The sequence below is a fragment of the Lotus japonicus genome, chromosome 1 (genome assembly GCF_012489685.1).
Source record: "Lotus japonicus ecotype B-129 chromosome 1, LjGifu_v1.2".
NCBI classification, from domain to species: domain Eukaryota; kingdom Viridiplantae; phylum Streptophyta; class Magnoliopsida; order Fabales; family Fabaceae; genus Lotus; species Lotus japonicus.
Genome location: NC_080041.1, coordinates 14,459,965 through 14,486,857, shown reverse-complemented (window position 1 = coordinate 14,486,857; position 26,893 = coordinate 14,459,965). Strand labels below are relative to the sequence as shown.

The 26,893-nt window shown below is 34.1% G+C and overlaps 3 protein-coding genes across 4 annotated transcripts; all 3 read right to left on the bottom strand.

Moving 5' to 3' along the window:
• Positions 1-163: 163 nt before the first annotated feature.
• On the bottom strand, positions 164-3,877 carry LOC130733764 (putative pentatricopeptide repeat-containing protein At1g09680). The gene has a single exon (XM_057586026.1). The coding sequence runs from the start codon at positions 3,721-3,723 to the stop codon at positions 1,876-1,878; it is 1,848 nt and encodes a 615-aa protein (XP_057442009.1). The 5' UTR covers positions 3,724-3,877; the 3' UTR covers positions 164-1,875.
• Positions 3,878-7,812: 3,935 nt separating this feature from the next.
• On the bottom strand, positions 7,813-8,385 carry LOC130727754 (uncharacterized). The gene has a single exon (XM_057578993.1). The coding sequence runs from the start codon at positions 8,383-8,385 to the stop codon at positions 7,813-7,815; it is 573 nt and encodes a 190-aa protein (XP_057434976.1).
• Positions 8,386-11,839: 3,454 nt separating this feature from the next.
• On the bottom strand, positions 11,840-17,592 carry LOC130731624 (glutamine synthetase nodule isozyme-like). Of its 2 annotated transcripts, none has more exons than XM_057583898.1 (12): positions 17,410-17,592; positions 16,870-16,909; positions 16,103-16,206; positions 15,719-15,767; positions 15,497-15,603; positions 15,156-15,243; positions 14,566-14,694; positions 14,375-14,449; positions 14,184-14,255; positions 13,227-13,264; positions 12,973-13,132; positions 11,840-12,350 (listed from the first exon to the last, which is right to left on the bottom strand). In XM_057583898.1, the coding sequence occupies exons 1-12, from the start codon at positions 17,481-17,483 to the stop codon at positions 12,198-12,200; spliced, it is 1,089 nt and encodes a 362-aa protein (XP_057439881.1). In that variant the 5' UTR covers positions 17,484-17,592; the 3' UTR covers positions 11,840-12,197. The 2 variants fall into 2 exon arrangements, with proteins under 2 accessions (XP_057439881.1, XP_057439883.1); XM_057583900.1 differs by having other exon boundaries at positions 11,844-12,350; positions 14,202-14,255; positions 17,410-17,591.
• Between the last annotated feature and the right edge of the window lie 9,301 nt (positions 17,593-26,893).

The following is a 26,893-nucleotide window of genomic DNA, read 5'->3' as shown; positions in this document are numbered from 1 at the left end:
GGTTGACTCTAATGAGAACAATTCAAGCTTCAATAAAATATTGGATTAGAACTAATTCTACTTAAAAAAGTAGCTGATTCTGATATTAGTATTTTAGAATTTGGATAAACTTCTGACCCAAATACTAGCTCACTTATTTAGTTATATATTTAATCAACATAAGACCATAAAACAACTATGAATGAATGAGAATGTAAATATATAATTTGGATTTCAGTCTTACACTCTTACATAAGCTTATTGGAATGGTCCCTGAGTAAGGACCTCCAACCTTAGCCTCGTGCCTCTGATTCATTACTGCTACTAATAGTTCTATGTGCAATGGATTTCATAAGAAATCTTATGGCTATGATGCATGCTATTAGCGGCTATGGTTTTCAGGTAATTTTCTTTCTGTGTTACAAATAAAGTCCAAATGCGTGCAAACCGACCAGGAAATTTGTGTTCAAAGTTCATGTAATCCCAAAACTAGGTGGGACACTTGAGCAAGAAGAATCTCTTATGAAATTTCAATAGCATTTAACTTTGTGAATCGTCGAAAATTGCCCTTGCAGGTTCACAAAGAAAAGAAAGAAGCTGACCCAAAAGAAAGATAGATCAAGGAAATAATCTGCTTCCAACTTGAGAATCATCAGTTCATCGCAAGGCCACAACATTTGCGAATGCGAATCAAAATGAACTCCAGTCCTGTAGGTGTTTCTTCTAATGTTGCATTGGTAGGGGCTTGATCCCACTTGATAGGACATGTCACATAAAAATGGGCACGGGGTATAATTCATCATCACTCTAATGTCATAATCCACAATCAGCAAAATATTATGATTAATCACTTCTTCAAATCCTCTCCTCCTTCCAACTAAAATTTCTTCTAATCCATTGCGGATTAGGAATCCTCTCATGTTCATTAATGTCCAAATTTTGTGTCTACCTTCCGCTCCACATGTATGCATTAAATATGTATAGGCGAGACCCTTTACATGTTTATGAATAGAGATATATGCAAATTTTCAACATGAGAGAATTTGCAGATGAGAGGATCCTTAATAGGTTGCTCAGTTATGCATATCCATAAGCAATTTGGCGTTTGCCATCAATGTACTTCAGTTTAAGAATCCACATGGGCATCCATATCAAGTAGTTAGGAAGCCATTTTGGTTGCTCAGATTAGCTAATTACCCTATCTTTGGCGCCAAGCAACATGTTGCTCACTTCTGCAAATCCATCAGCAATTTGACAACTGCCATCAATGCACTTTCTTTAAGTATCAACTTGGGCATCCATATCAGGCGGATAGGAAGCCATTTTAGATGCAACTGAGACATCTTAGGTAGCTCAAAGCTAGCTAGCTAGTTATCTAGTCTTTAGCTTCCAGCATTGACTTAGACCAAAAGAACAAACTTCCAGCATTGACAATAGCAGCCAACTTGCTTTAGCACACAAGCAGTCAAAAGAACCTCATTTGGCAGCAGTAGTATTCCGCACACAAAAGTGGAGAGATGCAATCCCAATCCCCAATAACTATGGTCTTGTTGCAATAATGAAGTGCACTTTGGAAACTCGTTCGAAAATTACAGTGAAAGAAATATCATGGTGGACAGAAGCAACTCCGTTTAGCATTTGCTTCTCCCACCATGATTTTGTCTTCACCATCATTTTCGAATGAAATTCCAAACCTGCACGAAGACATCTGGCTTTCCACAATGGCATTGGTTTGAACATCAAAATAACTTATCAGATGGAAGCTCCCCTTTCCTTTTTGCACAATATTTTCAGCAATCTACCAAAGCAATCATGGATCTTGAGACAATGAAGTTTTAAATGTATTCTACCCGCCAACATCTGTGCTAGTTCAGATAAGGAGAACTTGAGTACCAATCATCTCTTCAGGCGATCTTTTGAAGTTTTACTACATTCATTAACAAGTGCTGTATATGAAGCATAATCTGTTACAAGTCCTTTCTCACTACTAAATATGTCAAAATCAACAGATCTACCATGCTTGCAATGCCCGTCTAGTAAAATGTTAAATGTAATATCATTTGGAACCACCCCCAAATTAAGCATTGAATGTAACAGCATTTTTGCATTTTTCATCTGACCTTGTTTGCACAGTCCGTTCATTAGTGCGTTATATGTGATAACTCCCGGTACAGGTCCATCTCTTTGCATTTCCTTGAGTAAGTTGAATCCCATCTTAACATCACCCCTTTTACAAAAGCAATCAATAACCATGGTATATGTTGGGTCATCCGGTTTGAAGCCAGCACTTAGCATATCTCTCAACATTCTTTCTGCATCGCGACCTCTTCCATCTTTACATAGTCCAGAGATAAGTGTGGTGAAAGCTACAGCATCAAGTTCAATCCCCTCTTCAACCATTCTCTTCTTAATCTCCAATGCTGATTCCATATCACCGTCCTTGCAACATCCATCCATTAGAGTAGTGAAGGTGATCTTGTCCGGCTTCAAACCACGTGCATTCATTTCATTCAAAAGCTTCCTAGCCTCCTTCAAATCTCCAACCTTGCAAAGCCCATTGATCAGAGCATTGTAAGTGACCAAGTCAGGTCTAATACCCTGATCCAGCATTATCTGAAATTTTTTCAAGGCTAAATCAACCTTCCCATCTTTGCACTGCCCATCAATCAAAGTGGTGAAAGTAACACCATTGGGGACCAAGCCCCTCCTGCACATTTCATCAAACAAATGGTTCGCCTCATCCGACCTACTCTCTTTACACAACCCATTGATCAAAGCGCTGAAAGTGAAAACATCAGGAAAGATTCTTTCACTCTCCATAACACCCTTCAACCTGAAACCCTCCTCCACATTCCCCGATTTACAGTACCCGCTAATCAAAGTATTGAAACTAACAACCGTCGGACGCAATTTCCTCTTGGGAATTTCATCAAACACCAACCGGGCACTCCTAATATCACCAACTTTACAAAACCCATGCATCAAAACATTGAAAAGATAAACTTTTGGAGGATACCCACATTCCAAAATCTCCAAATAAAACTCCCAGGAAGGACCAGGCGGTTTCACCTTCATCATGTAACGAAGCAGATTCTCGCAAGCACGAAGAGGTATTTGAAGGTTCTTCTTCCTAACCAACCTGATACACTGAACAGCATCGTCCATGAACCCAGAATCAGTGTAAGCAGAGATTAACACATCAAAGACGAGAACAGATTGTTGGGTCGGCATTGTTTGGAGGAACGAAGCAAAGAGCGAAGAAGCAGAACCGTGTCCCTTTCGCGAAACGAGGAAACAGAGGAGGGAGTGTGCTTCCGGGAGCATTCTATGGTCGCAGAGGAAATGCGCCATGGCGCAGTAGGATCGGAGAGTGTGGCGGAAGGGAGGGCGAGTAGCGAGCCAGTTGAAGAAGGAGAAAATGGAGGAAGGTGGGAGAGAAAGAGGGTTGATGTTGATGAGTTTCGTTACCAGAAAGGGTGTAATGGAAGGTAGAATGCGTTTGATTCTGGGGTTGTGGGAGTAATCAAGAGGTGGCTTGTTGTAGATTTCGGAAGTGTGGACTGTGTTGATGGCTTCTGAGATTGTGCAGAGGATTTCATGGTGTTTGGAGGGAGGAGGTGGATTGTACCAGGAGGAGTAGAAGATGATCATGTTGGTAGAAGCAGAACGGAGAAGGTGAGAGTGACAAGAGAGGAAGAAAGAAAGGGAAGGGTGAAAATGGTGGAGTTTTGTAGCCATGGCCATGTCTATTTGCTGTGTGGTTTTGCTGTTTCAGTGCAGAGTGTTTTTCTGAACCAACCAAGGACATAGAAAGTGTCAAAATAAGAAGAAGAGGCTTAATGATTTAGAAAAAGAACTTCAAGTGTTACCTCAAATATAGAAAAAGAAAATATTAATTTTTGTTTATTTTATTCCAACAAACAAAATATGACTTTAATGATTTAGATTTGTTGAAGAATGATCATAGTTAACAATATATAATGAGTCAGTTTCACAATAAGTCTGCTTAATAATGTTCATGCTTCATAACAATTGAATACTGAGCTTTAAGTTTTAAGCACTTCCATTTGAGCTCTAAGAGGGAAGGTCGTTTCAAATTTTATGAACGTACTAGTGTTTTTACCGTTCTCCATCATCTCTTGCAGGTATACAATTTTTCAAGTACTAAGCATTAGCTTAGTGGGCTTGTTGGTAAGGTCCTCCTTAACGTGGAGTTATTGTCGACAATAGCTTGGTAGATGCACAACCCTCCAAGTCCATAATGTTAGCTTAATGGTCTTGAAGTCCATAATATTAGTTTAATGGACTTGCGGGCAAGGTCCTCTTTTATTTTAAACTATCGCATTCGGTAGCTCGGTAGGTACACAACCTCCCAAGTCATAAGCGCTATTGTAGTGGACTTGTGGGTAAGGTCTTCTTTCAGGCCACTCAACTGTAAACGATAGCTCGGTAGATATGCATCCCTCTAAGTCCTAAGGCTTAGCTTAATAGACTCGATAGGTATACATAGGCCTGACACTAAATAGATATACACATGGTTTCTCCTCATATGGAAATTATAACTAGAGCAAACCACAAAATTATGTCTTGTGTTTTCTAAAGGCTTAAAAGCATTTTTGGACCCCCACCTAAAGCAAATGTGTAAAATGAGTCCTTACACTAAAAAAATCGCACTTTTAGTCCCCAATTTTATAAAACGACATCACTTTTAGTCTTCCATAAAAAAACTAATGCTTTGTACCTATGTGACATTTTTTTAATTGATGAAATTAATTAAAAATTAAAAACTCATGAATCTTTATCATCTTTCTCTTCTTCGAGTCAAATCCATTCCATCAACTATCACTTTTACCTACATTGATGGGGTATGGACTTCTGACTCACTTAGAGGGTTTTGTTTCCAAAAAAGAAGAATAAAGATAAGATAAAGCACTTGTGAGGATTAAGGTAGGAATATCACTTTTAGAGGGCACCAAGATCACAATGGCGAACCAGTGCACTATGAAAATTAAAGCACAACGACGCCCAACAAATGCATATACCTATCCTCCACATTCCCCAACCGGGTTGTAACCTCCTCTTGTTGGGAGATAGTTCGAGAGTTTCCTTCCCTAAGCTTGTCTTAGTTTAGTTTCGGGGCTTGTCCCACATTGTCACAAAAAATGCATAAACTGGCGTCCTTATTACTATCAAAAGAAGAAAAAATGTGCAAGTAAAATAGACACGATGATGTGATCAACTAAGAGCAAGTCGCCATCTAAAGGACAAAGTTCAAATAACAGTTTCCCTCAAGTGTATCATTGTTTCCCTCAAAATACATGACTCGGAAACTAACAAAGTCCAATGTCTAGGAACCAAACAAAAGGTCCATGCATCTGTCCAATAACAATGAGACTAAGCAAGGCATGCACCACAACCTTGCAAAGAAACGAATATGGGCTTCACTTCACTCCATATGCCCAATAAGGTCATCGAATCCAAATCCAAATAGCTAAAATGCAAGCCTACTTGTTTCAAGTGCGAGGGTGGCCGGTTAGAAATATGCTTTTGGACCTAATCATCCCGAGTTCAACCTTGGTACCATCAAGCTAAACATGTCTCAAGTCTACTCGCTTTTAAGATCTACACTTACTAGGTTATGCATCCTCCAACCAAGTTTGTTAAGAGAGAAAATCACGCTTGTAGGGCCAAGGTATCCAAAGTCCAATCTTGGAACCATAAAGCCATGAAACTCTAGTCATTTTTAAGCTTGGGACTTAAGGGATTGTGCACACTCCCACCAGATCGGATTAGGGCATGTATCCAAGGCACGAGCATAGATCTTCTTATTAAGGTGTCCCGAGTCAAATCCAAGCTATCCTACGCACACGAGGCGTATCAAAAAATATTGGATATACCCCTTTACTTGGTTAATAAGGGACCACATGGCAATAATAAAGAAAATGAAGATCCGGAAGACTTAGGAGTCAGAGGCAACATAACGCAGATCGAGATTCATGACATTAAGGAGAAAAGTAGTACATATGGATAAGAGATGTGTTACCTAACAACTCACATGCTCAAAAGAAGAAAAGAGAATTCAACGCTACATGACAAGGAGATAAAACAAATGGGTTGGGAGAAAAGACACTATGGACAAGATAGTAGGGATTATGAGGAAAGGAGAATGCATGTTTTATTTCTACTTTTATTGTAATGTAATTTCATTAGGCAAAGGAATCAAACAACAAAACATACTTTAGCTAGCTCGACATGCACTTCCTCAACCTAAACACAATCATGAACAACATATTCTAAAGAAATCGTGCAGTCTTATTGCCGCCATGCCTAACAAAAGACAAACAAAAAGAAAAAAAAAAGAAACAGATAATGATATACAATCCCAAACAACAAAATCCTATCATTAATATTTATTTTCAAAGACTACTTAACATTTCTGAATGACAAAAAATTATTGATTAAAATAATTAATGCTTGATCATATTTGATCAACACTAGTCACCCATGACTAAAATCATATCATTCTCTTGTTGTGAAACTTGATCTACAAACATCTATATATGTTTAATTACCTAAATTTTGTTTAAGTATAGATGTTTATCCACAACATATATAATTGAGTGATTGTATATACACAAACGATTTTCAATCGTCATTCAATCGACATGCAAGTTAACAGTTATTTTAAACCGCTGCAAGCCATTAACTTGCATGACGATTGAAAAAAAAGACGTATTTCTGTCACTATTTTCCCTACAATGAAAATAAAGCATATGCAGTTAAAACATTCTAATCCCGAAACCTCTAGCAATATATTGGCAAAGATCACAAATTAGTAACACAGGCAGTTGATAACTTAACCAGGTTAACTGATTTCCGATGATGACTATCTCATAAAGCAATGGGATCAACCACGTCTTCCTCCCTCCCACATGGCAACAATAAAGAGAACGGAGATCCGGAAGACTTAGGAGTCAGATCGAGGCAACATAAAGTAGAGATACATGACATTAAGGAGACAAGTAGTACATATGGATAAGAGACGTGTTACCTAACGACTCACATGCTCTAAAGAAGAAAAGAGATTCCAACACTACATGACAAGGAGACAAAACAAATGGGTTGGGAAAAAAGACACTATGGACAAGATAGTAGGGATTATGAGGAAAGGAGAATGCACGGTTTTTTTTTACAATAATGTAATTTCATTAAGCAAAGGAATCAAACAACAAAACATGCTTTAGCTAGCTCCACCGACACTTCCTCAACCCCAAACACAATCATGAACAATGTATTCTAAAAAAAATAGTGCAATCTTATTGCCGCCATGTCTAACAAAAGACAAACAAAAAGAAAGAAAAAAAGAAGCAGATAATGAAATACAATCCCAAACAACAAAATCCTATCATTAATATTTATTTTCAAAGACTAATTAACATTTCTGAATGAAAAATTATTGATTAAAATTAATTAATGCTTGATCATATCATATTTGATCAACACTGGTCACCCATAACTAAAATCATATCATTCTCTTGTTGTGAAACTTGATCTACAAATATATCTATATATGTTTAACTACCTAAATTTTGTTTAAGTATACATGTTTATCCACAACATATATAATTGAGTGGCTATATATACACAAACAATTTTCAATCGTCATTCAATCGCCTGCAAGTTAGCAGTCATTTTAAACCGTCACAAGCCGTTAACTTGCATGACGATTGAAAAAAAGACGTATTTCTGTCACTATTTTTTCTACAATGACAATAAAGCATATACAGTTAAAACATTCTAATTCCGAAACCTCTAGCAATATATTGGAAAAGATCACAAATTAGTACCACGGGCAGTTGGTAACTTGACCAGGTTAACTGATTGCCGATGATGACCATCTCTTAAAGCAATGGGATCAACCACATCTTCCTCTCTCCCACAGACAACACCATGCCTCAGCCAGGACCCTTTTCTCATCTTCTCCTTCTTCACTTTCTTCTTCTCCATCTTTCTCCCGCCAATATCCACACTAGAGTTGTTGGAAGCACTATTGACATGCTTGTTATGGCTAGACTCTATTATAAGGCTATTGAGTTTCCTTGTGATGCTTTGAACTTCATATGCATCAAGAAGAGATTTTTCCTTGGGGGGCCGGGACATTGATCCTTTTTTCACTTCCTTATTGGCCATTAATCTCACTGCTTCTAACTTGTAACGAGAAGGTCTTGGTGGATGGCGAGTCTTTGAAGAATGAAACTCAGTACTCTTGATCACGTTTCCTTCAGAGCCTGAACCGTGTTGGTACCATGCCCATGCAGCTGCTTTCACTATGGCTAGTTCGTCGGTGTTTTCTTTAGTCTTGTTTCTCTCTTTGAGAGAGTTTAGAAATGAGATCTTGGAAGTCATGAGATATAGAGCATACGAATGTGTGGGAATATTAAGTTCCACGCAGTGCAATAATAGTGAAAGCAATCAAACTAGCTTTTTCTTCTTAATTTGTCTCACCAACTTCATGATCCACCTAGAATGAGATTCTTTAGTTAGACAAACTCACTTTTCTTATTAATACATCTCTCATTTTATTTTCTTTAGTGTCCTTTTCCTATTAAATTATGTCACATTAATGTGTTTCAATCTTCCATTCTCATCTCCCTGATCATTAGAATTGGGATTGAGTTTAACTATACTTAAAAGTTAATTTATATGTGAGATATTGTCATTTCATTTATAACTACTTCATTAACTATATTAGTAACTAATGTGATAATATTCACGACATCCAAAGAATAATCAGATAATTTTTTAATTTCAATTTTCAACCGGTAACTCAATAATATATTAAGATTGACTCTAATATTATATTAAAATTTGTACAAAGACATGACTTTATCTCAAAAACTATTTAAAATCATGATTTTCAAGATATTTTTAATTACTCATCTTCAGTGAATTTGGGAGTTTTTTTTTTTTTCTTGAATCTTGGTGAATTTGGGAGTTAACACTTAACATGCCTATATATCAATAATATTTAAGAAAGTAGGTTTGTTTCTATGTTGTTTTTGAACACGTCATGTGTTTAGGAAAAGCAGGAATATGTGACTTTCTTGAGTTGTGGATTGCTACGAACCAGTAGGTGCTCCCCATGGTATAGTTGAAAATTAATAGCATCATTTATTTTGATGGGCCCACATGTAGAAGCCCTCCCACGGGAACTATCTAGTTGAATTTTTTCAAACTAGGAAAATTGAAGTATTACACTATTTTTTATGAGTGTTAGCAATACTCTCTTTGAACTTACATCTTTTTCTAGCACTTTTTTTTATCAGTTAAAATTCATGTATGCTTTATCAAAGTTGGAGTTATGCTCATATAATTTAGTAAGCTGTAGATAGTTTTAACCAACTAAAAGGAGAGTATTAGAAAGAAAGTGTTAAAAGAATGTTGTTAGTATTTCTCAACTATTTTGACTTGTCTATGCCCGTTGATATTGATCTTATACAACTAGTCATATGCATTTTCATAACACTAGAAGGACGTGATCGGTAGTTGCATCACATAGCATCACAAAAGGTAGTTGCATCGCATAGCTTGACAATGACATCGATGCTAAATTGCTAATTAGTGTCATGTAGATGTAAAAGTAAAAATGTACTAATGTGAATTCATATTTGTGTCAGATTTTTGAATAAGTTTAGCCAATTCTATTAGCATGGGCTAGACCAATCATATGTGAAAAGATGTTTGTGTCAGTTTAGCCGAATGAGTTTCATAGTATAGTATGTAAATGATTGGGATTAGAGAGGAAATATGGGTAAATGATAAGTGGGAGTGATTGGAAGCATTAAGGAGAATACCTCATTTCTCTTAAGACACATAATAAAAGGAATTCCTGGTTGTTAAAGGTGCCTTGTTTCCATGTTGGTATATAGGAATTGAGCCAATTATTCTTTTTTTTTACATCGGAAATATAAATTGTACCTGCCAGAAATCGATTCCTGAACCTCCCCCTACCCAACTCATATGCCCCCAGCTCCTACCACTTAAGTTATCATACCGGGACGCCAATTACTCATAATAAGGCTTGAAATTTTTAGCATCAAGTCTATAACTTTCTTCTCATTCTGCTATAGTCTCCTAATAGTCTGCTTACAAATAAAATATAAGTAACTTGTAATTGAGATTATCTTAGAAATTAACTTCTTTTCATTATAAAACTTATAATGATGACAAACGTCAAGATATAACTCTTGGGTCACGTTAAAAAAAAAAAAACTCTTGGGCCATTGAAATTTAGAATTTTGAAGCACCTTTTTAATTGAAATTCAAACAGATATTTAGAGACTCTTAAACAATGACCAAAAGATTGTAACTCATCGTTAAAATAAGGTTTGTCAAACAAATTGTTGTTTGCATCTAAAAGATCGGCTCTAAAGTTCACAAGACCGACGTCAATTTTGAACATATTACTGATGCTTTTCTTTCCTAATTATTAGCATTAAACTAGTGTTGGTTTTAAGGACGCTAAACGTTGGTCTTAAGGCTGATGCTAATATGTTTGTGTCGAACGGTTTATGTTAACCGCAACACGACACTAAATTACATTATGTCAGTTGTTGCCCTATAAACATCGACTTTTGGTCCATGCTAATAGAGCTTATTCTTGTAGTGTGATCCCTCCTATAAGCTTTTCTTTTTGTTGTCGACAACATGAATAGTTTTATCGAGCCTCCACATTGAGCATAAACATCGACTTTTGGTCCATGCTAATAAAGCTTATTCTTGTAGTGTGATCCCTCCTATAAGCTTTTCCTTTTGTTGTCGACAACATGAATAGTTTTATCGAGCCTCCACATTGAGCGTCAGATGATCGCATAATAAAGTTTCCTTAAAGCCAACCTAGTAAGGCTATGTTTGTTTTTCTGTTGGACCCCCCCCCCCCCAACATGAATAGTTTTATCGAGCCTCCACATTGAGCATAAACATCGACTTTTGGTCCATGCTAATAAAGCTTATTCTTGTAGTGTGATCCCTCCTATAAGCTTTTCCTTTTGTTGTCGACAACATGAATAGTTTTATCGAGCCTCCACATTGAGCGTCAGATGATCGCATAATAAAGTTTCCTTAAAGCCAACCTAGTAAGGCTATGTTTGTTTTTCTGTTGGACCCCCCCCCCCACAACATGAATAGTTTTATCGAGCCTCCACATTGAGCATAAACATCGACTTTTGGTCCATGCTAATAAAGCTTATTCTTGTAGTGTGATCCCTCCTATAAGCTTTTCCTTTTGTTGCCGACAACATGAATAGTTTTATCGAGCCTCCACATTGAGCGTCAGATGATCGCATAATAAAGTTTCCTTAAAGCCAACCTAGTAAGGCTATGTTTGTTTTTCTGTTGGACCCCCCCCCCTCAATGTGCTTTTGGTTTGCATGTAACAGTGTGTCATCTTGTTTGGATAATTTGAAACCATTTTCACCTTAATCCACTTTTGTCTTAAAACCGACATTCAGCCAACTTGAACAATCCTCACTTCTAAGTTGGATGAAAGTTGGTTGGTATATTGATATTAAACTTTTATAATAATTATACACATGAAAGTGCTTTTGATTAATATTATCCAAACAAAATTAATTTATCAAACTTACTTTTAAAATAAAAGTATCCCAACATAAATCACATTACAACAAACTCACATTCATCCAAACTATGTTTTACAAACCCACATTGACTCAATCTCTGTTTTGCAAACTGAAATCCAAACACACACTAATACACAGCTCTTAAGATAACCCTCTAGAGTAGTGGTGAACACAATTTTCTTTGACCAGGGTCCATTTCTAAAGCTACTGGGCAGAGGAGATCACAACTTGACTGTTATAAAATGATTTCGATTCCATAATTTGATTTTGAAATTCTAAGTATAAAACATAAATTAAGGCACTTTATGAATCACGCTAAAGAGTTGGAATAAGTTGTCAGGAAACTCAAATTTGGGGACAATTCCAGTCTAACATTGTTATTACTTCATGGCCATTACATTATAGTAAACACAGGACACTAATAAAGCAACACACTTGACTGATAGAAGCAGGTAGCACCAACAAAGAAGTCCTTAAACATCATCACATGAGACAAAACAAGAGACTAAATTCTAACTGAAACACAGAAGCACTATTATAAGTAGAATCATCAGTGATGGAGTGATTCAAGGGTGGTGTTCATGGCTTCCAGAGAATGGTTGTCTCTGCAATCATGGAAGTGACCACATAAGGATCCATGTTAGAAGCTGGCCTCCTGTCCTCAAAATACCCTTTCCCTGCTTTTTCAGTCTCCCTGCCTACCCTCACAGAAGCACCACGGTTTGCAACACCCTGCATACACACAACACAGCAATCCATAATGCAAATGAAGTCAGAATTGTTAGAATTGATTTCGGATGAAATTGATTTTAATAAAATTGATTTAAGTAAAAGTGAGTTAAAATCAATTGCAAATGAAGTGATTTATGTTTAATAAGTTTTCTGGAAAAAGGATTTCTATTGGTTAATGTTGTGAAATCTAGTTAAGAAACCTCACAATTGATTATGTCAACCCAAAAACTACTCTCCCTAGCTGAAATTATTTTGGGACTAAAATCAGTTCTCTAAGTCAATTGTCAAATGTTTATATAACCTCCTAAAAATGATTCTGGTCAATGAGAATTGGTCCTAAAACTCCCAAACGTGGAATCAAACACACACACACTTCGAAACTCTTCTCAACCATGAAAATCTATTTGGCACATAAAAGGCGAGAGTAGGATACTCTAATGTTACATGACAATGTCATGTAAAGTTTTGTATCTACCTCTCTCTTCATTAATATCAAGAGCTAGTCTCACTTATTTAATAGGAGACAGAGAGTATCATGTGAAGTGTCCATATGAGAGGATTCTGATATATGAAAAAAAATCTTTTAATGAACATGTTTTGATAAGGGATGTTTTTTAGTTACCCATAAGAAGGTGTTGATGTCAGCTGTCTCATGCTTTCCTGTGAGACGACGCTCATTGCCTTCTCCATAAGCAGCAATGTGCTCCTTGTGCTTCTTCTCTAACTTGGCAATTGCACTTTTTATCACTTCATAACCACCATCATTTCTCATGGACTTGGTGCTGCAACATTATCATCAACTTGTCAATAAGAACTGGAGCAAAGTGATATTAAGTTTAAGATACCATTATTAATTGTAATTTGCACCATCACTACCTGTAATTTGCGTGAGCACCAGCACCATTCCAATCACCCTGGTTAATGGGAACACAATTCAAATGACATGAGTCAATATCATCAAACAAAATTCAATAGTTGTACACATCTATCTAACTTATCAAATTGTTAAATAACTCAATTAACTAGAAATTGTGTATTCAAATCTAAATAAAGAAGTGAGAGTAAATTCTAATCAACTTATCTAATTATACTGATCCACACTAAAGACGAGGCTAATCAACACTTGGCTTGGGATGAGTTAGACAATCTCCTTGTGCACACACATCAAATGGCCTTAACATTTTTGTGGGAATGGAACAAAATGAAGCAAGGAGGAGGGAGTGAACATGATCCCTTTCCAAGTTTTGCTTAAAATCTAAAGTTGGAGATTCAGACAGGGGTGAAAATTATTAATGATTATGAATTTTCTTGACTAAAATAACCATTTTGGTTACTTTTCAACTTCCAAACTAACTGTATAGTTGGATTTCCATTATATTCACTTAAAAGCATTTTTATTTCAATTCATCATAAGATGCAGATTTCCATTAAAAATGCTTTTAAATTTTACAAACGGAAATTCAAACATACACTCGGACATAAATTATTCTTAGCAGTTTTCTGCTACTTCCTACACAGCTACACTTCATGCTTCTTTAAATTTGTAATTTGTATTATACAAACCTTAGTTCTAGAAGATCTTTCCATTAGTTCAAATCATTTTAGTCAAAGTATCTTCTTTACCTATCTTCTATCTTTATTTTGCACTTCGGAAAGTTAACAACAACAGCAAAACAAAGAACTCTAGCTCAGGGGAATAGTATATTTATTTTTATTTTTCCTCTCCAATAAAGGTTACTTTCCTCTCCTTCTCTACCTTCTTCCTTTAATTAAAATCTCTCATCTCTATTTCTCTCATTTAAGCAAAACAATATTAGGTAACAAATCCAAAACCTGTTCAGGATTATCCACCTTAATTGGTTTAGGGTCTAAGGAAAGCACCACCCCAGCCATCTCAGTGATCCTCTGTAAAGACATAAACAAAGATGTTAATTGCAGTATTTAAAAAGAAGAAAGAAAAGAATAATATTCCAAGTCTTTCTTTCAAAAGAGAGAAATTAAACTGATGGTGATATGGTGCATACCTCCAAAAGGTAACGAGCAACCCATATCTCATCACCAGCAGAGATGCCAACAGATGGACCAACTTGGAATTCCCACTACATATAATGACAAAAGGAATTAGATTACACTCATATTTTTTGAATCATATGTATGATATATGAAGGGTAAAGAGTGGAAAAAGTGAAAATTAGAACACAATGTTCCAACTTACCTGGCCAGGCATCACTTCTGCATTGATTCCACTGATGTTAATGCCAGCGTAAAGACATGCTTTGTAATGTGCGTTAACAATGTCACGCCCAAAAGCCTTGTCAGCACCATTGCCACAATAGTATGGTCCCTTTTGAGCAAAGATGTAAATACAGTATTTAGTGCATGTTTGGAACATTCTATAATTTAAAAAAAAAATCATTCTATAATTGATTCTAAAGTTAAAGTGAAAAAACTTCTATGAGTAACTTCTGGCACCATAATGAATTCTGAGAAAACAGAAGTTGATCCAAACATGCTAATATAGTCCATATCAAAACAAGACAAAACTAATCAGGAGAAGAAATCACAAGACTAAGCGTAAGTTTGGTTTGACGTTGGTGCAAATGCAAATGTGATTTTGCCACGCTGAGTTCCATGTGAAACCGCGTTAGAAATATAATTATTATTATTTTGCTGTTAACAAATTTACATAATTAAAAACAATTTTTTTAAGTGAATTGAGTTATCAATGAATGACATATCAAACAAATTGTATATAGAAAAATATACTGATGAAACAATTATAAAGATTCCATAACACGTTTTTACCTGTGAGCCAGGATATCCACCAACAGGCCATCCAAGAGGCCATTGGATATCTTTCTGCAACAAGGTGTATTCCTGCTCAATGCCATACCTATTTGGAGATCATGCAGAAATGCTTAGTTAATAAAAAGAAGATAACCATAGATAAAGGTCAATTCCCTGCATGTTTAGGAACTCATTTGAAAAACATGGTGAAACTAAATTCATGGTGAAACTAATGTCACGGTGGACAGAAGCAAAAGCTAAGGGAAATTGTTTCTATCCACACTGATTTTTGTTTTCGCATAGTTTTCAAACGAGTTTTCCGAACATGCACAAGATCAACAATGAAGCAACACCATTACCAAGGTTCTTCAGCAACAACATCAGGATGGCTGAAAATCTTTGCAGCAGCATGTCTCTTGTTTGTCGGAAGTGGCACCCCAGAAGGAGTGTAGGAATCACACATAACCTAATCAATCACAATTGAAAAAACATGAGATGATCACACCAAGCAAACAAGGTTAACTTTAACTGGAGAATAATGCTCTTGCTTAAAATAACATAGTAGGCAAGAAGAAACACACCAGGATATTGTTGCCCCTCCTGAATGGATCCTTGAAAATTGCTTGTGGGCTGTTGTATTTGATTAAGATTGAGAAAATTAGTGAGAGAAGTTTGAAAATATGCAACAGAGGAAATTTTCAATAAAATGAAACAATATCAAAAAGTGTATACTCAAGAATGAATTTGGATCATTTACTGCCATGCAGCCTCTGCAGCATCAAAATTACTAAGTGTATAAAAGTTTTGTCTAGTTTAATTTGTTTATTAGTCAATATGGACCAATTAATATAAAAATCAATGACCAAGAACTTTTAGCCGAATGCTGCAGAGAAATATGGCTGCAGAGGATCCATATTGTACTCCTCAGAATTTATGATCATGTGAGACTAGTAAAAGAGGCTTACTGTAAGATCACTTCACTGTCTTCTCCAGTAGCTTGACCAGTGCTGGAACCATCATAGTTCCACTTGGGAAGCTTTGAAGGGTCATCAACAGGTCCTGCGAGAGTCTATATCCAAAATCATTTTGTATATGCATTAGTTAGAATTAAATCATACTTTTCCTTACTTTTTAAGAATTTATAAAAGATTCTTATATTAATGAGCCATGTAGTTTTAAATAATAATAAATTAAGTTATTGTAATAGCTTATTCGGATGCAAACTAAATAGTACTAATTAGAGTCTATTATCTACTAACAAAACATTAGTTAAACTATCAAGTACTATTTGATCCGTATCCTAACGAGTTTAGAGACCTAAAGGAAGGAAGGATCATCTCATGCATGTTTGAAAACACTTCTACATGTTTATCTGAGTAACTTCTAGATTTGAGAATCTTAATAGATGAAAGAAAAGCTGATCGAAACATTTTATATATTCAACTAAAAATTTCTTGAAAGTATGTTTTTAATAATTGAGACCATAAGATTATTTTAGTGAATGCTGAATTTTGTCCTTGCAAGAAAAAGCCTCTTGGACAATTTAGTCGTTGATTGCACCAAATGTCAATCAAATTAAATCTCAAACGTGGGAGTAACTTGATAGACATTTACACTTCAGGAACCACAAGACTATTTCTTTCCTCTAGGAAAAGAGGCCTACACTTGCAAAATTGAGCATTCACTCATTTTCTTTTGGTGGTTTTGGTTGTAAAATGGTGAAGTAAATTACCCTTGCTTTGCTCCTCATGTCCAAACCAGATCCACCAATCCTATCATAATGCAAATAAAAGGAGGTATGAGATTAAAAGGTATAGAAAAACATATTGAAAAAACAAGAGAGTGTATAAACCAAAATCAAACCACACAAAAGCAGCAAACACATAAACAACAAGGGAAAATGCTATTTTTCACTCCAATTCAATATTGTTAAATTGATGGCAACAAAAACAGAACGAAACCAAACCAATGTCATAATCTAAAGGTCTATTAACATATCACAACAAAGACACCCACCATTCACCTAGATGAAACAGAGTAAACAGGGGAAGAGAGAGATGCAGAGACTAATAGAGTGCAATGTGTGGTACATCAAATGGAAGATAAACAAAATCAAATCACACCCATTACGAGAATCATCAAAGGGAGTGTCCCTGAACACGTGAATTAATTCAAAAACAAAGAAATAGATGCATTCCATGTCTCAATGCTTGTTTCTTCAAACAGAGGAAAACAGAGCATGAATGTGAGAGAGGGAGAGAGAGAGAGAAACCATATGTATTCGGCGATAACTTTCTCGGTGGTCTCGGAGAGGTTAAGGTTGATAAGATCTGAAAGCAGCGACATCGTCAAAAAAATCAAAAGCTTGAAACAGAGACTCTAATTCAGAGGGGAGTGATATTTATTATTCTCTTCCTTTCTTCTTCGTTCATGGAATGGAATTCGGGTACAACGTTGTGTGAGTTTTATAGTGCAGTCCCTGAGAATTGCAAAAATAATATTTAAATTTAAAATTCTATCCATATCCATAATTTTTTTTTGGTTACATCCATATCCATAATTTAAGATAAGTTAAATTGAAATTGAAATTAGTGAATATATGCATCATACACTAACATCTCATCATGTTACATAAAACCAAACAATTGCGGTGCCCATGGTGCAGCTACCTCGCGAACATAATACAGTAGTAGATATGCTTGCTCGCCAAACGTTGAGAGATGGCGGCTCGTGCCGTGTCTGGAATCAACCGCCTTCGAGTTTGATACCAGCTTTGTTGCATGATGCAGTAGTGTAGTTTTGTTGTTTGTTTGTTTCTTTCCTCCTGTAACAAAAAAAAAGACCAAACAATGCATTTTCTTTAATTTCAATTTAAATTAAGTTCATTTTTAATGTGGTAGAAATAAATTGAATGTAAGTGTAAAAACATAATACACTAAAAAACTACCTAAACATCAAACCATTTTCTCCATTTTTTTTTGCTTCATCGGAAAGAGAACCATTTTCTCCATTAAACTCAAGAAGAATTAGAAAAAAAAAATCAACATTTAAAAAAAAAGATAAAAAAATTTTAGCTTTTTATTTAGTTAAATAGATAAGGGCTATGTTTGGCATGTTTAGCTGATAAGCTAGCTGGAAGCTGAAAAGCTAGTTGAAAGCTTATAAGCTAGCTGATAGCTGAAAGCTCAAAAGCTACATGATTGAAATAAAAGTGTTTGGTAAAACTAGCTGTTAAACAAGCCGAAATTGTAAAATGACATAAAAGTACATACTTGTATAATTATTTTTATGTTTAACATTACTTTATTTTCACATTAATACCAATATGATATTAATATTAAAATTATTAACACTTTAAATATTTTTATTAGCTCCAGTTATTTATCATCTTAAAAATATAATATTAATTTTTATTAATATAGTATTTATAATAATACTTGTGATGCGCAGCGGTGCGGCGGGAATGGTGGTGGAAACTGCATACGTAAGTGTGATGGGAAAATAGGTTTAGTGTTTTTATAAATATATAAAGGTAATGGTAGAATTTTAATAAAATAATAAAGATAAAATGAGAATAAATTTAATAAGCTATAAGCTATCTCAGGTAGCTTATAGCTTAAAGCTTTAAGCTACTAAAATAAGCTCCTTCATCAAACACTTTTGAAGAGCTTTTAAGCTAGTCAAATAAGCTTTAAGCTAGCTGAAATGACATGCCAAACATAACCAATGCTTTGATAGATTTTTGTTTTGTTTTTTATCTTTGATAGAATTGTTACCGGACTGATTGGCCAAAATGTTGGGATAGCAATTATTATCTATTTTATAAATTAATGATACTAGTAGTTAGTAGATTATCTATTTAAAAGTCTACCCACAATTAAGGTAAATTAAAAATCAAGATGACGTATATCACTAAATTAAAATTAAATTTGAATTTTATTTTCAGTTTTTACTTAATCCTGTTAAGTAGATAAAAGAATTTAATTTATCTTTGATGATGTAAACCCTTTTATAATAATGGCGGCTACTCATGTTCAAACTTATATCTTCACCCTCTTATAAGTAGTAGTGATATCTGTTTATATAAACAAAATTATATCATTTATTTATTTCTTATATATTTTTTTAAGCCAGCTCTTGCAAGAATACTCTCGAAGGTCATTTCATAGAAAACTTTAAATAAGAAATAAGTTAGAGATTACTAAACAGGACAATTAATTAAATTATGTCGCATAGACCAAATAATTATATTTCTTTTTAATTTCAATAAAAATAAATTTTAGAGATGTGACAAAAAATTAACCATACGGGTAAAAAAAAATCAAGCTAGCCCACCAATAAGCAGCAAGAGCTCTCCACTAAGTGAAATTTTTTTAGAATGATCTTGAGCTTTACAGGAGGATCCACTTCGAACCGATATGTTCACCGAATCACCGCTAAATGATAGAAAAAAATGCTGCATAATTATGTAGAAAAACAAGGCATAAAGCTTCCTTTTTTTTTTTCACACTACTCTATATATACCCCAAAACTTGCAAAACTTACCACCCTTACTCACCATCCATCATGTATCATGTCAAACACTATTTTGTTGTTGTGACAAATCTTATCACAACTTGTTAGCTTCGAAACACATATCATCTATTTCACATTTAATTCACCTAAAATTCACACAAGTCATTATCCCAAATTTCTTATAATTTAAAAGAAATGAAGTTTTTTTTATACGCAAATGTTAGTTGTTAGTAATGCTAGTAAATTAGTCATCATCGGGGTTCGAACCACCATTTATCCTCTCAAACCCTTATGTCTCTAGCTTTTACCACTTGACACTGTAAATAAGTCTTACACAGTCATTCAATCGCATTCTTTCATTTTGCTAACTCATAATTAATTTTAAATTTAAAATAAAAAATGGAAGGTTGTGATTGAATGACCGTGTAAAACTTTATACACTACCGGTGCATAGAAATTAATCTCAAATTCAAATATACTTTAAATGAAATCAATTGTGGTTACTAAATTTGAAGTAGCTTTATTCAAAATTTGCAAACAAGTAATTATGGCTGCAAATTAAACATTTCTAGAAGAGCACCCTTCTGAATCAAGAATCCCGGTCTTCAAATGGAGCCTTGTTTAATCCTGTGCAGTTGTTGTAGTTCCAGATAAAAGTAATGGACAATTGAGAATTTACTAGCAAAGTTAAGCAATTTCTGATACCAATTGGATTTAAACTATAGTTTTGTGAAATTTTAATCCATCAAATACCATTTAGGTCATCCATATTAGCAAAGTTAAGAAACTTACAAGGACATGATATTATCTCATAGAATTGCTAATTATTTTTAAGGTCTAAGCAACATTAAGATTTGATGACCAGAATCATTACCAACAAATACCAAGTACCAACTCCTAAAGATTAGAGAGGTAATTTTCATCACGCCATATTTTTCTAGTCTCATTTTACACTTCTTTCTATTATTTCTATTTCTTTTTTCTATCACATCATATAAATTACTTTTTCTATTACAATCACGATCACAAATACAAATGTGTGATTGATAGAAGCCTCATTTCATGGACTTCTATTAGTTGGCCAGAAATAGCTAGTTTCATTATATTGTTTTTTTATGAATATTAATTTAAAGTTTAATATTTCCAGCTTTTATGATATTTTTATGATCTAGAATATTGTATTTTCTAGGATGGTGCCACATGTAAGATCACATTCATTCCTTAAGTGAATAGTTAGTATAAGTTGTATTGCTTCCATTGTGAAAGATTAACAAGAAAATTGAAGCATTTTATCTTTCTCTTTATTTTCTTAGCTTTAGCTTTTAGGGTTCTTAGTGTTCTTGCTTGATAGGAACTAGCTTCCTATCAATCTATCATTGATGTAAAAACAATGTGTACAAAACACATGTTTCCCCAAAAAAGCATGTTCACCACAAAAGCTCTGAGTGAGTACAGGTCCATCAACATGATTTTGAAGGATTTGGTGAATATAATCAATATCCAAGATCAAATAGAACTTCTTATGTTCTGTGGTCACTTTCGGATGATATTCTCACACGAGTTTGTGCAATTGTTCAAGGTACAAGAAAATATTGTGGAAAGTCTTATGACCCGGCTGTGAAAATAGATATAAAGCCTATGATAGAATTAGATGGAAATTTCTTCAGAAAGTTATGAGAAGATTACGTTTCTTTTGTAAATGGTGATACTGTGAAGCAATTAATTATCTCAAAAGTTTAAATTGCTGGCTATGGATTACATGAATTGTTTTATATTATATAATTATAACACATCACCTCACATAAGAGTTCACTTTAGGCTTGAAGCGTTGATATTGCACAGACTCATCTATTATGTGATGAAATTCTACTTTTTAATAGAGCAATAGGGGCGGCAAAGATTGAACTCTAGACCACTCGGTCACAGGGGCTACAATACCATGTCACACAACTAATTATCTCAAAAGCTTACCACTACAACAAAAAAAATTGGTGTTAATGAGAGCACAACATTATTTTCTTATAAGGTAACAGTCAGCGTCCCATTTCGAACGCAATCCAATAGGGAGGATGCTGCCACCGGCCAACAATCCCCCTCCCCAGCACCTGCCTGCCAACCTAGCTGCACAGAATGCCTTTCATGGGATTCGAACATAATACATGTTTCGATACCATGTCAAACAACTAATTATTTAAAAAACTTAAGTTGTTGGATACGGGTCGAGTCACATAAGTAGTTTTATATTATATTTCTAATAGTTTTATATTATCTATCTATATATATAAGTAAAGCACACTTGAACCACTACATTAAATACATTAGTAAATATTGCATGTATTATAGTGTACTATTAAGTAATAACAAATTATCTTTATAATAAATATATTAAATAATAAGATTAAAAACTGAAAAAATAATTGTATTGTCAAAAGCTATTCAACTACCTACATTAAATATTCACAAAAATACATATATTAAATTATAATAGTTATAATTTTAAAAAATAACTTGAGTTGAAAAATATTAAGAATTAGAATTAATTAATTAAAATTAATTATAAATATTTTTTATAATTAATTAATTTAGATAAAATAGATTTAAAATTAATAAATATTTGTTATTAAATAATTATTGATGGTTAAGATTATCATAGAGTAATTTTCTATTTAACTACATATATGATGATAAATAAATTAAATATATAAAAAAATAAGTTAATTAAATTTGGAGATATATATTAAATATGTTATGCGCGCATGTCATGTTAGGTATAAGAAATAATAGAATAATTTAATTTTAAAATTTTTGTTCGATAATAGTTATAATTTTGATTTAAAATTTGTTTTCTAATAATATTTAATATGAGTTTATAACCTCCTATGAGATTTATCATTGTTGCACTCATTTACAATAGACTAAAAATGAGGTATGCAATGGTATTTAATAAACTTGCTGAATGAAATTATATTTGATACAATCATATATCTACAATATTTCTTCAATTATAAAAAGTAACAATCATTCTTAACCAGCTTTCACTTTTGCACATTATTATGGTACACGAGTTTAAGAATCTTTTTAACTAAGTCCTGTGCTAACCACATGTATCATCTACTGAGGGAATCATGTTCTACTCAAGTGTAGTGAAAGTTAAAGGTCTATCATAAAGTGCAATCCTTAAGGACGGAATCTCAGGGATCGGAAGAGTTAATTTTAACCATTGTAATAGACATTCATTAGGTTGAACGATTTGTGTTTTTAAATTTTCTTATGAGGCTTTATAATTTTTTACTTTCTATAAAACTATAAAAATTGATTGAATAAGATAAATTATTATCCTAATTCATAATTTAAGATAAAAAATATATGCTCTTACAAATTACAAACTGCATATTAACTAATTAAATACTCATTATGCAATAAATAGTATAATTTTTATATGTGTCACTAAGAATATGTTTCGACATTAAATTTTTATTAGCACACTTACCATAGAGTTTCAATTGAAAACACAACTTTCTTGGCCGAAACATGAAAGCAAGAGATAAATACCATATTATAAAAGTCTTTTTACTTTTATAGATGATTTTACACAAACACGGACTAAATTATTCAGCTCTAATTATATATTTGCATCATTTTACTTAATATTGAGAGTGCATTACTATTTAAACATATAATCACCAAATAAATTGAAAATAATTTTTATTAAAGAAACATAAAATATTAAATATGGGGTTTAATATACAAAAAAATTAACCCAAGAGGGGTAGTTCAGTTGGCAACGCAGGCTGAGTGTGTGTGAAAAGCTCTCGGGTTCAATCCCCACACAATATACTCTGGGGGAGAGATGAGGAGCCTTAATTGTGACTAAATCTCGATTCTGTGGTATATCCAAAGAGTGACCGGTACCAAATTCTTATACAAAAAAAAAACGAAAAAATTAGTGTACAATAAATTTTTTTTGAGCTTCATTAATGTAATTACATTACATATGTTTATCATATTCTTAATTATCTATTATTCAACAATTTTTCATATTACAAAAATTATTTTTACAAATAATAGATACATAACTTAAAAACAAACACGTGCAACGCACGGGTTTAATTTCTAGTATTTCTAATAGATGAAACTTTGTTCAAGTTCCATGAAGTTAAATGAATCATTTATAGCGACTTTGTACCTTTCATTTTCATCATTTTTTTTACAAACGAAATCACATATTCTATGCTAGCAAAAATAGGTCTAAACATATTTGTAAACTGAGTGAGCAATAATATCATAATTTCACAAAATACAACTATTTCCGACCCAAAAAGAACAAATCCACATACCTCACACTCATATCACGCTTATAGATAACATAAACCTAAGAGTTAGTATGATTAGTGAGATCCGGCGTGAAAGCCCACTGAAACACGACTTTAAAACATAAAAACTTTAAATTAAGAATTAATGATATTATCAAATATCAATAGTAAGGACAAAAAAAGATTTTGAAGGACATGCTCTATAAAGCCACCTTAATTAGAATTAAAAAATTGGGATCAAACCGTAATTGAGTGTCCTCTGAACTTGTAAAGCAGCAAGTATGGTTGGAAAATCAACATGGATTAAGGGAGGCTCCATCTTTTTTTCAAAACAAAAGATATACCTCATGCTTTCCAATTCACTAATTTGTTCTTATGAGATGCTTGCTTCTAATTAAGGCATTCCAAATAGTCAAAAATGGCTATTTACCTTTTTTTCAAAATGGCCGTTCGGCCCTCACACTAGTTTGAGTAGTTTCCACATGATTTTATAGAGAAGGAAAGAGTTAGAGTTCACTTTTATCTTGAAGTGCATGTAAACATCAAGTCATCAACAATGATTCAAATGGATAATCATTAACCAAACACACCTTAATCAGAGTTTTTCATTCATTATAGATTCAGTAATAATACTTAACACATACAATTAATATAGGGACTTCTCAATTTTATCTCAATCTCTTCTCTTACATATATTTTTACATCAATCACGCATTTCTATCTCTTTTCTTTTTTTTCTCATTCTGAATATCGATTATGTTGGGGAGAGTCACGACGAGAACCCATGGGTCAAGGTCTAGGGGGAGACACCAAGGAGATCTTGGACACCATATCTTAACCTAAAACCTTAAGACATTATGTTTAATTATGAGTTCATCTCCTTATAAACTCTCCCTCTGACCCTGACTTCTTCGATGTGGGACTTGCCACTAACACTTGATTCCAACAATATATTGTTGAGAATTCAAGTGCGGAGTTGGAGACCCACATTGGTTAAGTTTGGGTGAGGAGAAGACTTTATAAGAGATGTGACTCATAAATCTAATGCCTTAAGGTTGTGGGTTAAAATGTGGCGTCGATATCTCTTGGTGTCTTGCTCCTCGGCCCATGGGCTCCCCTGTCTCCCCCAACAAGTGGTATCAGAGCCGATGGTTCGTGCGACCATGGTAGCGGCTCCTTGTGTCGAAAGTCTTCCTAGCAGTGTGGATATTGTCAAGGAACCACTTAACCCAAAAGCTTAAGTTGTTGGGTAAGAGCCACTTTAATAGTTTTATATTATATTCTAATACTTCCCCTCACGCAAGAGCCCTTTGGCTTGAAACGTGGATCACTGCACAGACCCTCCTACCATGTGCTTAATTAAATTCCACATTTTAATTAGAAAGTGAGGGGAGTAAGGATCGAACTCTAGACCTTTTGGCCATAGAGGCTCTGATACTGTGTCAAGGAACCACTTAACCCAAAAGCTTAAGTTGTTGAGTAAGAGCCACTTTAATGGTTTTATATTATATTCTAACAAATATGCTTCCGCGGAGGGGGATAATGTGAAGGTGACTCGCACTTGAGGGAGAGATTGTTGAGAATTCATGTGCGGAGTTAGAGTCGCACATTGGTTAAGTTTGGGTGAGGAGAAGACTTTATAAGAGATTTGACCCATAAACCTAATGCCTTAAGGTTTTAGGTTAAGATGTGACGTTGATATCTCTTGGTGTCTTGCTCCTCGGCTCATTGACTCCCCTGTCTCCCCCAACAGATTAGATGTTTGTACTATATAAATATAAAATATCTACACATCAATTTCCTTAAAATGAATTTGAACACATAGAAACATGAATGAAGAGCATGCATGCACGTCCATTGTTCATTGCCTGCTCACCTACCTGGTTTGTCAATAATTGACTGCATATATATAATGAAGAGCCAAATCCGCTTTTTTGGTAGAAAAAGAAACCTATAGTTTAATTTGCTTTTTCTGATTCAGGTGAAAAGTGCTTGGATGATCTGAACCGCGATGCATTTTATTGAAAGCAACAAATGACTTCTATCTCTTCATTTCAGCTTTACTGATGCTAAAATTAGAGGTAATTAATGAGGAAGGGGAAATTACACTATTTGACATCACCTTGCAGAAGAACAACATCTTTATTTTCTAAGTGATTATACTGACTACTGAGACATACACATTTCTGAAGACACTATTTGAAACCTTTTAAACGTATGCCTATGTGACCATATTTTAATATCCACAAAATTATGTGGTGGTTAAAATTTATCTCAAACGTGTATGTTAAAAGAATGTCTATCAGAAATGGTATGTTAATTTCTTAATTGTTTTTCTTACTTTTTCCTATTCAAAGCCTTTAATATGTGGCATCTAGTGCGTGCATGCTTTACGTGTTTATCAGTTATCACCAACTACAATGGATGTATAGCTTATAGCCACTATGTCATATTTCACAGAATCTTCTTTATTTCTTGGGCGGTTTACAAGCGCTGTCTGTTTTCCCCAAATGTACGGCTACAGTAATATTGGTGAACATGATTCTGCTGAAAATGTTCCCTCTTGTCACTTTCATGATCATAGACCGTTCATTTTTTTTTTCTTTTTCTCTTGTTATTTTGCAGTTAAGTTCATCTTAACCACATATTATAAAGATCTTCTTCATCACTTTTTCATGTTGCTGTAATTTACTGAGAAATGTGTAAGCTCAACTTTTTTCTTGCGTATGTTTAACGTACTTTTAGGGGCAGGGCAATGTCTTTATATCTTTGATAAAGGGAATATATTATAAGGTTCTAATTTTTTTGCATCTGATGTTTTCACAGTCACTCTGTCACTGTCACTCACTCATGTCTCTTTCATGCATAAATCTCAAAATACCAGGTAGAGACTACATTGAATTTGATGCTCCCAATTACACTACAAAG